At 40.9% G+C, this 14,902-nt stretch overlaps 1 protein-coding gene and 1 long non-coding RNA gene across 3 annotated transcripts in view; both read right to left on the bottom strand.

Moving 5' to 3' along the window:
* Window positions 1-14,722, bottom strand: part of PRCP (prolylcarboxypeptidase) — a 41,313-nt gene extending 26,591 nt beyond the window's left edge. For both annotated transcript variants that reach the window (XM_017819732.1, XM_017819733.1), the window contains exon 1: window positions 14,465-14,722. In XM_017819732.1, coding sequence (XP_017675221.1) covers window positions 14,465-14,590 — 126 coding nt within the window. In that variant the 5' untranslated portion in view covers window positions 14,591-14,722. The remainder of the gene's footprint in view (window positions 1-14,464) is intronic.
* LOC108499638 lies at window positions 10,230-12,712 on the bottom strand. The gene is made up of 3 exons (XR_001875611.1): window positions 12,630-12,712; window positions 12,402-12,551; window positions 10,230-10,324 (listed from the first exon to the last, which is right to left on the bottom strand). It is a non-coding gene; the product is annotated as an uncharacterized LOC108499638 (long non-coding RNA).
* Window positions 14,723-14,902: the final 180 nt, after the last annotated feature.

Raw genomic sequence — 14,902 nt, forward strand, 5'->3', positions numbered from 1 at the left:
GTGCATAGTCTGAACACACGAGAGACAAGGTCTTTGCCCCCAGTAAGTATCTTCATTGACTGCTTCCAGACCCAAGCAAAAGTAATTTATGTATGTTCTATAGTTTTCCTCAACGGGACCATTTACTCTTACTCATAAGTACATGCTGATGTTACCATTAAAGGGCTCTTTCACTGAACTCAAGTGCTGACAACATATGCTGGGATTATTTTACACTGACAACTCACCTGCTCCTTTTCCATTTGCACAGTTATTATTAATTTTAGTTTCATTTTCTACATCAAGCACAATCAAGAGTGATTAGATGTAGAAAGGCAGAACAAGGTCAGCAAATGAAAAAAATCTTTGGTCAAGACCCTGGGACGATTAAAAAGATGGATCAGTTAGGGCACATCTAAAAAGTCAAAGTATAGTTTAATACACTCCAACACTATTAGAAAGTGCAACTAATACATATTTTGTTCCAGGTCTGTTTGTAAAGGGGAGAAGTCTCTTTCTCTATTTAAATTTTCTGGTTAGGTTGCTAGCCAGAGATAGGAAAAACAAGCTCATGTGTTCTGTTTGCCTTTAATGGAATCCTCTAAAATTAAACATTTAGTTTTAAAACTTGATTCAGCATCCTTCCTGCCTGCAGCCAGAGTGCTTACTACAAAACCACACCCCAAAAAGTATTCAACTGTGCAACAGGAAAAAAAAAAAAAAAAAAAAAAGAGTGGAGGGGGAAGACTAAACAAACCAAACAAAACCCCCAAAACAAACAAACAAACACACCCACCACCAACCAAAAAAAAACCAAACAAAAACACAACCAAAAAGAAAACCACAAACAAAAAAACCCCACACAAAGAACCAGAGAGAAAAAAATTTTGGCACCAGGCTGAGCTTATCCAGTGAGGTATTGTGCAGAACAGATTCTAAAGCCCATTTTACTGTTCCTTTCCACAGGTACTGGAAAATTAGGATAGTGATACTCCGATATCCATAAATTTTCCCAAATAAAGGCTACTTTTCTTTAAAGATATGATTTACTGTGTTTTTCTTTGATGTGATCTGTCAATCTACTTCCCCAAAACAAACCCCAAAAGCCCAATGTTCTAGTGAGTCTGCCTCTCAATACTGAGAGGGAGAAAAGTACAGGTATTTAAGTTCTTTTTTAGTTACCACATTGATCAAAGTGCCATGTTTCTCTGTCTTGACTCTGTCACACGTTGGAGACTCCCTCATTGCCATCAGCCATGTTGTACTTTCCTATTCTCCCTCAGTCTGTAAAAATTTGATAGTCCCACAGCAATAAACTGCCTCTGTTCATCATATTCATAACATATGAAAACATGGACAAATGTAAGATCCCTGGCAGCACAGTCACAAGTCCAGCCTTCTCCAGACAAAAAAACAACCGACTAACCAACCAATCAAAAAAAAAAAAAATCACAAGTACCTATTACTCAACTGAAGAGCACAAACTCCTTTATTGCTACATGATGGGGCTTTATACCTGGTAGTAACTTGTGTTTGCAAAGGTAAGACACATAACACAAGTAAAAAAAAAAAAAAAACACCAAACCTAATGATTGTAAAGCAGACAGAGACTGCAGAGCAAACCACGACTGCTGGTTATTCAAAGAAATGCTGAATCCAGAACGTCAAAATCATGGTGTGGAGCTGTCCCCAAGGAGTATCTCCTCACAAGAGTAAAAACAGTGTGAAAATGTGCCAAGTCAGAGGGAAGAGGCACAAGAATCAATATCAAATCTTGAAGTGAAAGGTTTGGACACGCAGGGAAAGCTGTAGTTCAGGAACAGCAGATGGAGCTGTGGTGTAGCCAAAGTGAGATGCAGAGGTGCACACAGGAGCTTTTGGGTCTCATTCAAACAAGAGCTTACTTTCACCATTCTTTATCGAACAGGTATACAAACAGGAAATAAACCCCAGTAACTGCGTGAAGTATACTGTACAATACAAACCAACTAGATAGTTTTTTGGCTCTTTTTTTTCCTCCTTAAGTCAGATTTCATTAAAAAGCTGAACCAGAAAGGTTTTCCCCATACACACACACTTATTCAAAATGAGCAAGATAAAGGCAATGACTTTTGCAACCAGACTTAATTAGAACAGACCACAAAGCAAAAGAAAAAAGTGGTTTAGTACAATACCTTAACTGCTGGTTAAAACAATGATAATGATAAACTAGCATATATATGGTTTTTCTAAATACAATCTTCATAATTACAACTATGGTCAGGATGTCAGTACAAGGTCCACAACAACCTAATACAACTCTGAAATTGGCCCTGGTTTGAGTGGGAGGTTCGATGAGATGACATGCAAAGTTCCCTTCCAAAGCTAAACTACTCTAGGATTAACCCAAAACAGTCACTCAGCCAAAAGTTTTAAGTTTCTATACATGTGACTACCTAGCAAGTTTGGCTAGAACTAAGAACACAGTCATCACCTGTGGTGCAACAGCAATGTTTTACAAATGAAAATATGATCTACTGACACAGAAACAGTCATTCTGATACTAACAAAAGGAAGGATAAAATTAGAAAAAGAAGCTCTGAAAGTGGTAAATTATTAATAAGTTTAAGAGAAACTCTCCTCAGATGAGGCAGGCAGGATAGGAAAGCGAATAAAGTTTCAGTTACACATACAAAAACCTTTGTGAACACTGTTTGATTAAGAAAGCCTTGTATTTTCCTGCACTGTCTTTGAGAAAATTTGAGAGGCAGATTGCTCTGGTGGAAGACTGCAGCCACTACCCACAGCACAGCAGCTGGAAACTGCACTCCCACTGTTGGATTTCAAACAGCAGTAGGCAGCACAGGGCATTCTGTCCACAAGGCTAATCAGAGCTCCAGACTGAAGGCTCAAGTCAGCAGCTTCGATCCTTTAGCTCAGAGAAACTTTCTACAGAGAAGAGCAACTCAGCTCAGGAGAAAGAACCTTCTCTAGACTGGATTATTGAACAAACTCATACTGGAAGGAAGGGCCAAAACCCACCTTGCTGTTTGAAATATACAGCACATTTCTATCTCTTTACCTTATAAGTGCACACTTCTCACATGCTTTTGTTAAGCTCTCAAAGAGGACTTATCTCAGAGTGGGGCTTTTTTAATGTGCTTTTTTGTTTTTTTTTTGGAAGTCCATTTAAAATAGAACAAGCCACTCTGCCCCACATTTCCCCTGGGGAAGAGACAAAAAAGGCACAGCAGATGTTATTGTACAGATGTTAGCCTGTTTAATGGACTTATGGAAGTATTCAGGAGCTATAGCAATGAGTAGAGTACAAAGACAAAACAGGACATGTGGGCTAAAACCCACTTCCTTCTCAGCAGCACCTAAGGTCATCAGTGATTACAGAGACAGGGAAGCAAAGCCAAGCCTTTACCAAAAAAGACTATAATTCACAGGGCAGTTTCTAACCAAAAGCATTTGATATCATTTGAGATGGTAAATCAGCACCTGATGGTTTTATGCTTTTGAGTTTCTGGCAAGACTGTGAGCACCTGAAAGCCTTTCTGTCATGCCTTGAATTTCAATCCTCTGTGTGACAGCTTTATTTTCCCAAATTGGATATTCCCTGTGAAATCAAGCCAGTTGTTTTACTGGTGAGAAGCCAGGGGATTTTAAGAGTCATGCTTCACTCTCCACATGTTCATGGAGTTGTTCTGAGTGCTCATCCTGTCTGAATTATTTCCTGGGGACAGGAAGATACAGGATAGTCTGAGGATATCCTCCTGCATGAATAGCAGTGTCCTAATGAATAGATGTCCTAATCTCCTTGGGATTTCACTGATGTGTTTCGATTCCTGCTTTTACTCCTGTCAGGCTGTGAGACCACAGTTCAGTCAGCTGGCCCTATTAATTTTGTTTCCTCTTATAATCTTTGCTTCCTCCATCCAAATTTTAACTTCATGAGGCCAGGGATTGCCTTGTCATCTTTGCATAACATCATATTCAAGAGTCTCCTTTTCTCCAGGCTAAATAAGCCAAGCTCCCTCAATCGCTCCTCATAGGATTTGTGTTCCAGACCCTTCATCAGCTCCATTGCCTTTCTCTGGACACGCTTCAGCACCTCAGTGGCTTTTGTTTACTGAGGGGCCCAGAATTGAACACAGGACTCGACAAGCAGCCTCACCGGTGCTGAGTACAGGGGGACAATCATTGCCCTGGTCCTGTTGCCACGCTAGTTCTGATACAAGTCAGGATGCCACTGGGCCTTCTTGGTCACCTGGGCACACTGCTGGATCATGGTCAGCTGCTGTTGACCAACACTCCCAAGTCCTTTAACCCTGGGCAGCTTTCCAGCCATTCTTCCCCAAGTCTGTAGCGATGCATGGGGTTGTTGTGACCCAAGTGTACCTGGCATTCTGCCTTGTTGGACTTCATACAATTGGCCTCAGATCATTAACCCAGCCTGTACAGATCCCTCTGCAGAGCCTTCCTGCCCTCCAGTAGATCAACACTCTATGCCAACTTTGTGTGATGTGCAAGTTGACTGATGGTGCCCTCAATCCCATCATCAGATCGTTGATAAAGATATTAAACAGAACTGGTCCCAGTGCTGAGCCCTGGGGAACCTCACTTGGAACTGGCCAGCAGCTGGATTTACCTCCATTCACCACCACTCTCTGGGCTTAGTGATCCAGCCAATTTTCTACCCAGCAAAGAGTACACTCATCAAGCCAAGACTGACTTTATGTCATTGTCATTTTCCACATGCCCCATAATACAGAGGTTTTGCTTACCAGATTTATTTGTTAATCCGTCACATTTACCAAAACATACAGACAACAATATATATGCTTTTTGCCTATTAATTGTTTCCAACTTCTATTCAACTATTGAGATGGTCTAGAGCAACTGTCACCAAGTTTTCCATGACTGGAATCAGCTTTCAGCCAAATATGCCCCCCAAAGCAAATGCAGGCTTAGGATCCTAGTAACAGAAGGATGTATATCATTCCAACATTGTCCTTGAGAACACACTGGCCTTTGACTAGACACATGGTTTAGTGATGAACTTGGCAGCGTTATGTTTACATTTGGGCTTGATGTTCTTAAAGGCCTTTTCCAACCTAAATAAGTCCATGATTCTACACTTCATGTATCTTACTGAAGGTTCTCTTATGCTACAGAAGCCACATCACCTGCTCTTGGGATGCCATTTAAGGTAGTCTGATTTTTAGCACTCATTTATCTCTTCAGTGATTAAAACACACTGACAAGGAAAGCTTCCAACAGGAACTCTACCCCTGCCCTGAGTCACACAGTTTGGACAGGCACTTGAAAAGACCAAAGAACATTTAAACAGCTACAGGATATGCCGCAGGAAAGCCCCAGGGTACTCAGGTCAGCCCTTGTTAGAAACAAACAGTACATGATAAAAGGTTATTTTTATGTCGGAAACCTGAGCAGCTAATGAGAACACAAACAAATTAGTTTCAACTTCCACAAACCATTAGTATGTTTATGCTGCAATTGAATCTCCAGATTCTGCTTACCATGTAAAAATGAAGTCCATAAATAAATTTAGGCTTTAATTACTTATATGTAAAATCCCCCAGCAGTCACAGTGAGGATGCTATTCCCTGTTAAAACACCTCCAGCTGAAAGGACAGGTCCCACAGGGCATCCCAGCATTTTCTGTCCCAGACTTGAGAGTCACAGAGCTCCAAGTGGGAGAATGGGTTGGTAACCAAAGCAGAAGATGGCAGGAATCTCTTCAATCAGCTTTACTACTGACACTCCCTAACCACACATTCCCCTGGTTCTTCTCCAAGCAATGGAGGGCCTTGTGCCACTCAGAATTCACCAGCTACATAAATCTGTAACAAATTATTATAGCAATAAACACTCCAGATGTTCACACCATTGATGCTTCCATTCAAGGCATTATTATCCTGGTGAAATTCTTCCACAGGACATGGGATGGGGCAAGGCATAGGGAACAACCAGGTCAGAGCTGTATTATCCAAGGTGCAATAATTTGCAAGGCTGAAAAAAGCACCAGCAAGAACAAAGTTACCCCTGTGCAAGGTCTCTCACACCCCTAACAGGCAAAGGCCACTAATTTTTTCCATGTGCCTTCCAGATTGAATTACAAATCCATCACGTTTGGAGGATTAACTTCAGAGGAGAGGAAAAAACTGGACATGAAGCTTCAATATGTCACAGACGAAGCAGCATTAAAACATTCCAGTTTTGCTAGGAGTGTCCTCAAGTTTTGAGGAGGACTAACTGTTTAAACAAAAGACTTTACAAAGTTTCATCTTCTCTGATCAACACAGTTTTCATCTGAAAGGCTTCCTCAATTCTTTTTTTTTTTAACAAAGACAAGGAGAATAAAAGCATTTCAGATTAAAGATAATATTTTTTATTTAGTGAAATTACATATTTAAACCACCTGTATCCCTAGCCCCAAAAGGGCTAGAACTTTCTACTTTGTCAAATATTTTTAAAAGGTTTAATTCAGGCTGCAATTGTTTTACTTCCCAGGGTTTCAGAACTACAACTTAATAATTCTCCCCACCTTAGTTCAACTACTATTATTTTTATTTTTTTCTACAGCTAGTCCTACAAGAAGACAAAGGATCCAAGGAAGAAGAGACAGACAGTAAAAGCAACCAGGTAAACTGTCCTGTCATCCATCCAGGTAGTCTTCTGTCTTCTAATTTGGCAAAGCATGGACAAAATTACAAAAGGTCAGCGCAGGGATGGCAATTTATCACTATTAAAAGGTTATGTATTTTACACGTGCCACTGTGAATCATGTATTTAAAAGCCACCAATTCTGATGAGCATCAAGGTGAGGTGGGGGGGAAAATTTCAGAAAACAAAGCATCAAAGCAGCAATTACTCATACAGCCCTGATGCAACAGCAAAAATACCACATAGCAACTTCTGCTTTGGCAAGCTTGCAACATATCTGAACACTGAAGAACAGCTTCTGCTTTCAGGGCTGTGAGATGTTGGTAGACAGGATGACGAGGGAATCAGCAGCATTCAGGGAAATAACACCCACAGCTCCTCACAAGTGAAAAGTTTTTCTACAGAGAAATTGCTCTACTTTACAACAGAAACATCTAGATCTATTGTCATAACCATTAGAAAAGTTCTCCAGAGGCTGAAAAGCTCTAGCAAACATATGAATAAATGAAAAGTCTTCATACCAGTGTAGTTAGCACCCAGAATCAAGCCAGATCACAGATGCTTTTCTTCTCATAGCAAAGCAACAGTTTTCTCATCTAAACAGAAGCACTCAGATTTTCATCCCAAAAGCTTTTTTTTATTTCCATTTCTACTTTCCTTTTTCCACTTAAAAAACATGAGCATTTTGTTACAAACTACCCTGTTCAGAACAAACTCTGAAGAATTCCACGGACATTGCTAAAAGCCATTTTCCTTCATCTTATAGAACAGAAGCTCCTGCTTAGAGTCTAGGAAACTCTACATTCCCCTCCCCATTAGCACTGACTCGCAGGACTGAAAACTGCACACTTGTAGGTGGCCAGCCATTTATCACTGTGTAGGAAGCACCACAGAAAAGCCAGCACTTCCAGAGCAGCAAGTGGTTCTGAACAGCTTTTATGGAAGACTTCGTTTTCAGGGAGTCCCACAGCAGGGCAAAGCAAGCTGTTGCTTTCAGGAACACATCAAATGTTTTGTTCATGCTAGTTTTGCTTTCACCCACTTCCCCTAGTTCACTCTAGCAGGACTTGGACCCCAGCCAAAGCCAAGGGGCCTGATGCCCATCACTTTCTGTTCCCGTTGTCTTGAAAGGAAGTTCCTGAGTGGCAACTACCATCTAAACCTACCTCTGACTGGTTTTGGTCAGTTTGTTTTCTCAGGGTTTTTTTCCATACTAAGTCCCTTTGTGGATGCTTTTTAAAAAGGTTTTTTACTTCACAATGACAGAAAAACTTATTCCGTTTGGAAACAGTATAAATGAACTAGGAATGAAAACAGATGCGCCACTACGTGTGTCTGAATCAGCAGTCAGAGGGAGAAGACATCACACAGTATCATATCTCCCTACTATCCCATGGCGGTAGGATTTTCAGTGAACCCTCTTCTCTTCAGGAAAGAGACACTTCTCAAATTTTACTCTACAAACACCTTTTCCAGATAACCTTCACATAATCACTCTGGCTTTAAGCCTGACACAAGGGTGAACTTTTACATAAACTCTGTATCTTCACTGTAGGAGTGAATAATGGAAAAAGCTCTTACATCGACTTGAAGTTAGAAATAACAGCCCACAAGTATCAGAAGTTTTGTTCTTTGCTCACTATGTTCGTTTAGAGAACAACAACCACACCACAGCACAACTGACCACTAATGCCACTTGGCAGTAGCACTATAACAGCACTGAGTGTCAGAAAATACTACACATGCATGCTAGAGCTGAACTAAAGCACAGGAGACAGCAACTAAAAATTTAAAATAAAAAAGAAAATTATCCCCCTACGCCACAGGCAAGGAGTATCTACTGACTGTGTTGAAAAGAAATGCAATGCCCATTCTTCTATCTGTATTTAATTCTCTGAATTCACATGCCTGGAAAACAAAGAAATTAACCATTTTCACAGAATATTCGTAAGATGACTGAGTACAGCCTGGTTTACCCCATTAAATTTCTTATAAGTTTCACTACTTTAGATATAAAATCCAAATATTCCAGAATTGATTAAATAAATCAAGCTATTTCTTCAGTTTTTGAAGGCTTAAAATGAAATAGTCAAGTCTGATCCCTGGTCTCTAACCAAATTGGCCTAATGCTACAAATTATCTGTGTGGTCTACCACAATTTATTATGCTGATGGCTGGTCTTGATCTCCTCAAAGTCAGATGAAGAAACAGATACAGAACTCATTAGCATCAAGTTCCATTTTCCTTCATTATATATTTTACTTCATTTTCCTCCATATATCCCCACTCAGTCCCCTCTTCAAGAAAAAAAAAAAAAAATCAGCTCTTAAGACTTTACTTCAACTTCCAGAAGCTCCTGGTACAAGTCCAAATTCAATGAAGTTAACAGGAGTTCTCATGCACATCTGGCTTATAAACAGCTTGCTACTTCAGTCATATGCAGTTCTGCTTATTGTTTTGTTCTTTAGACTTTCTGTAATCTAGACAGTCTACCAGAAATCTTTCAGTGGACTATTACAGCTTTTAATGATTAAAGCTAGTGCGATAAGAAATGCTCAATTTCAGAGGGAGAGTAGTGATCACTGATGTTTTTTGTAGTCACTAGTATTAACTGCTCACTTGAAGGAAGAGGCTGCAAGTAGTGAGGAAATTGTTTCCTGCTTAATTTGAGAAGCTGATGTCTGCATTGTGACCCCACAGATAAGTAGTGCATAAAAATAAAAATTCACTGACAAGCTTTAACAAGTACTTCCCTGTTTTCCTGTGCACTGAATAAGAGCTATTGTTTCTGCTTATGGACCTGGTTTATAGCTTATAGCTCCTGTTTTAAATCACGCTATGATATCACAGAGTAAGAGCTGCCAAGTACTCTTGTACTGCTTGATGATTAAAACATATATTCCGAGTAATTCACCTCAGAGACAAACATCAGCATCACTTCTTCTCTAAACACCAGCATAACTTTTAATTGGTACCAAGGGGCTCTGTAAAAAGCACTTTGTTTTTTCCTTCACCAGAAGTCAAAAGCGCTATTATGTTATGGTGCCAGGCATGAAAAACAAACCCATCTTAACCATTCCCGACATCTGTTACTATTCTGAGACACCAACCTGAGTCACAATAAGATGCTAAAAGAGCTGCTAACCACAATTAAAAATGATAACCTCAATCTGTCTCAATACCTTTTTAAGCAAGTTTTAGACCTGTGGTTGAAAACTACTCCCTTAACTTTAAAAAAACCATTTATATATAACTGTTGTATACACGTTTTTAGTGCCACTTTTACCAACGACAGTGAAAATTTCAAATACTGAAAAATGCTCAGTTGAATGAAGGATATGTTGTTCCATAAACACAAATTTTTTTCTTGTGAGTACAAGAGATGGAACATTTTTTTTAAGAGAAAAACTGCACCCTTAGTTTTGATTAATTTGACAAATTAAGACATCAAATTGATTTTTGATGTAGTACTTATTTCTAGTTAGAGCGGGAAAATTCTTTTATTCATGCACTTCCTTTTAATTGGTTCCTTCTGTAAAATAGAAAGAATCCTGTCTGAAAAAAGAATATCTTCCCCTTTGTAGTCCTCAAATTCTTTTCTAGCTTGAAACTTGTGTTTTAATTTTCGCATTTTCAATCAAAACTTTCATTTTCTATGCTTCAGAACTTCAGCCTGTAACACAAAATAGGGTATTAAAGACTCCTGATATAGCCAGAAAGGATCAAATTGCATTACTTTTTCAACTTCATTACTTTGAAGCTTCAAGGTAGCTTCCTTTTATGTACACACAATATGAAGCGTAGATGCATTTCAGAGCACAAAGCCTTGCATGTGAATTGACTAAGCTATGAAATACTGACATAGGTGTGAAATATAGGAGGTTATTAAATGCAATCAGAACTCTTCTTTTGGAAAGGATGACACAATTGACATGTATAAATTCAATCTGATTAAAGGACCAGGCTCACTAAGTTGCTGAACAAAAATTACTTTGTACTTGTTACATTGGTTCTTAGACAAATTCACAAAGCAAAGTGTGTGCTTACAAAGTGTGATTGGGGTGAAGGGTCTAAGAGCACATTAAGGCTCATGCAGCCATCAATTATCAAATTGAGTGAAGAGATACCTCATCCACTCTCTTTTCTAAGATGACAGTTGATCAGAGAAGCCTTCAAATATCAGGAAATTTAAGGCTTCATTCTCTCAGCGGTACCACACATAAACCACCACAAGCTCTCAGGCTATGGTTTTTTTAACACTGGTATTTGTGCTAAAGGCAGCGATACAGAAGTACAAAACAAGGCCACCCAAAGGTCAGAGCAGCTGCCTGACTCAAGACCCTCCCCAGTATGCTCTAAGATTATTTCTACTTGGGTAAAGAGAAGTAGATGGCTCTTGGATCAAATCCTTCCAATAAATTTGAACCATGGTCACAGACACAGCTGCTTACAAAGAAACCATCCAGACTGTAGTGGTCTTTCTGCAGCTCTATACTTCCTATGCTCTCTGTAAAGCTCAGTTTTGGATGAATTAATTTAACACACAAATCACAAGCAATCTTTTAGCAAGCAAGCAAAATACCAAAGTGGAAGTGAGAATAGACTTGCATGCAGAAGTCACACTAGTACTTCAGCACTCAAAAAGAGACCAATATCAACATTCCCAATATAGATACAATTTGTTGATGTAAAGATGAGGGTCATTGCAGAGTTTCTGCTTCAAGGGCCATGTACTGATAAGGGTTGTTAAGGACAGACAGGCCAGCAAGCAAGCAAAGGCACTCATCACAGACGCAGGCATTGCTTGACCTATTTCTCAATATTCTAGACTTTTAGCCCCGTCATCAGGGATGTCTGACACTTAAAACTGTAAACAGGAGGAAGTTCAATGCAAATCAGCATTGAGCTGAATTCTGACCATGTTATTTCTCCATTTTTATAAAAGTAGACTTAAATATCATTGATTCTCAGTAAAAGCTGACCCTCAAGCAATGCTACAGGTCTACAGCCCTTCATGCCAAGAAGCTCCATTTAGAGGTTGGAACTGCACATGAAAATTCTCAGCCTCAGTTCTCCAATGTGCAACATTAATAAATTGTTCACAGTGCTCAGGAGGTAACTTTTTAAGCAACAAAATTCATGCACAGAATCTGTTTAGACTTTTAACGCTTTCTTTTGTAGAAATATAAAATATTTAAAGACTCTATTTAAGTATATTTTTAATATAAATAGGTATAAAAATGTTTCCTTTGTGAGCATAACATTTTGCCACACTATAAAGTATTTTTTATATTGGATGGTTTTATATAAATTATTTCAACTTATAATGTAAACCATCAGAGAGAAACAAGAATCAAAACAGGATGCTTAGCTAAGAAGAAAGACTTAGCAGCATGGAACACAAGCAAATGATTCATTCATGAGCTCTAAGTAAATATAATATAAATAATTAAACCTCAACAATCCTGAGAGGTGGCAAAGTATCACCACCCCTATTTAACATGTTAATCATAGTATTTATGTTCCACTATAGAATAACAATGTAATTACAAATTCCCAGACAGCAGCTTTCAGTGCATATTTCATAAGGAGAGAATGCCTATCAGCTCTCCACACTATGTTACTGATAAAGAGTAGTCTTACACCCCCTGTGTGATCAGACCTCTCACGCTACCCCTGTATCTTCCAAGTGCCAGGCAGCAGCAATCAAATCTTTGGTGAATATGAAAAATACATTAACATATACACACCTCCCATCCTGTTCAACAATACTAGTAAGTTTTCTGACAAGGACAACAAGGATGTCAAGGCCTGCACATAGGCTTCCTCTTTTCCGCAGTAGCCACTCTCAGCTGACATGATTTTGCTTGAAGCATGAAAGGAAGAGAACAAGGAAGAGACTGAAGGGAACAGCGTGTGGCATCAACTTTACAACACCATGTTACTGTGGCACTTTCCTCCCTTCTCTCCACACCTACCTATGTCCCAAAATCCACATATCTCAGCTACACAGCCCCTCTGCCACTTTGCTGGTGACTGGAAGGCACATAGGTTGTCTCTGTCGAGAGCTGAGGAGAAAAAACAGGTGACACCACAAGCCAGGGAGGAGATGAGGACAGAGGTGTCACAGCATGGTGACAAAGGGCGGTTCAGACTGCAGCACAGAATTAGAATCACTGATACCATGCTAATAATGTGTAACAACCGGTGTGCCAGAACAATTAGAGTTACACCACCACTACAGGATTGACATCCTGGCCAAGGCTGACCACACGCTGAGGAAGGTATTTGCAGTACGTTACAAAAATAAGATTCAGTGCTGTTAGAAGGGTTAATTGAGAGACACAAATCTCAAATCACTACCTGAGTAAGCATTAGATAGAGATGTTTTCAAGAGACAGAAATTCCATGATTTATGCAGGGAGATCACTGGAACAGGAGCATTCCAAAGCCAGTAACACTGTCTGTAGAAGGTTATAACCTCAAAGGATGGATTTCTCACTTAAATTGTTCCCAATCTATCTCTCATCTCAAATAACAGGGACCTTGATTCTCAAATTATTCCATAGCTATTCAGGATAACCTTAAAAGGGTTCTCTGTTTTGTTCATGTCTATTATCTCTGAAAGTGTAATCTTCCCATCTTGCTCACTCCATCATTAAGTTCACCTTCTACAAAGCTGAAATAGGAGATATTCAATCCACATATCACCCAAGATGCCCAGCCACAAGTTGCACCAGCAGAGGTTTACGTAAGGTATTAACAAAAAATTATTCACTGACACAGTTATCAAGCATTGGAACAGGGCGCACAGGGAAGTGGTTGAATCAACCACCCTAGAGGTGTTTAAAGGAGTGTAGACGTGGCACTTAGAGACATGGTTAGTGGCGAACATGGTAGTGCTGGGTTAACAAATGATTCCATGCCTGTGAATTAAACACCTCCTTCCCACCACTCCCTATGTAGACCAGAGCATGAAATTTAGATGCACGCTACAAGCCTGATTCTAAACAAATCAAGAGAATACTAGAAAAACATCCTCTTCCCTTACTGTACCTCGCAGTACAAGGAACCATTACCTCCTCCGTGAAAACCAGGTACAGCAGAGGTGACAACAGAGATCTGCGTCAACACATCAAAGGATCTGTTGACTGTTTTTGTGAAAACCTATGACCAAGCAGGGCTCCAAGTCTTACCCAAGGAAACCACACCAACACTTGAAGCCAGTTGCAGAGCCCTGTGTTCTGTCCGTGAGCTATGGATTTTGTGAACAAATTGTGAGAAGACAGGATGACAAAGATCAGGTTAGTAACAGAAATCTCTTCCATATTTCATCTAGTGAAAGGTGTCCCTGCCCAGGGCTGGGAGAAGGGTTAGAACTACATGATCTTTAAGGTTCCTTCCAACCCGAACCATTCTGTGATAAAGAAAACAAAATAAATCACACAGCTGACGTTTGCAAACATCACCAGGGCACAGCCGCGGTCCCCGGCCCCTCGCTGCCGAGCAGGATGTGCTGGAATACGGACCCCGCGGTCAGGATACAGTGTATAGACACGCAAGAGAGCAGACTACCTAACACTTTAAATAGTTGCAATTTTAAAGGGAATATTCAAGGCTTGGAGCATTTTACCAAAGCGACTGAGCACTGACTGTTTTTTCATAAATAATTAGTAATGGAGTGTTCCAATACACTCAGAAACCTGCGGATAGTCCTGTCCCGCCTGTGGCTCAAGTGAGGCTAGTGACAGTGGACAATGCCATCCGCATGCCCACGAAAACCCTCTCCCGCCCGCCCCCGGCTCCCAGGTACCGGCTGGCTCAGGTAGCGCGTCAGGTATGGTCCAGCTGCCGGCGCGGCGCCCCTGCGGAGGCGGGGAGGGGCAGGCAGGGCGCCGGCCGCGCCGAGGAGCGGGAGAACCAGGAGAAGCCGCAGCATCGCCGCGGGCAGAAGGAGAAGAAGGAGAAGGAGGCCGAGAAGGAGAAGGATCAGCGCTCTATCCTGGCCCCGCTCCCGGCCGGGGCTGCCCCGAGCGGGACCCGGTGGGGGGCGGGGCCAGCCCGGCACGTGCAGGGGCCGGCACTGAGCAGCGGAGCCTTCCGATTGGCTGAGCAGTCGGGGATGAACTCGCGCGCCCGTTCGCAGTTGGCTGAAGCCACTTCAACAGGTGTTTCGGGCGAGAGGCTTCCCGCGAGGGGACAACGATTGGCTGCGCAGAGCACGTGATCCGCCCACCTCGGCGCTGCGTGG

This window comes from Lepidothrix coronata, unplaced genomic scaffold, assembly GCF_001604755.1.
Source record: "Lepidothrix coronata isolate B3197 unplaced genomic scaffold, Lepidothrix_coronata-1.0 Scaffold76, whole genome shotgun sequence".
Classification (NCBI taxonomy): domain Eukaryota; kingdom Metazoa; phylum Chordata; class Aves; order Passeriformes; family Pipridae; genus Lepidothrix; species Lepidothrix coronata.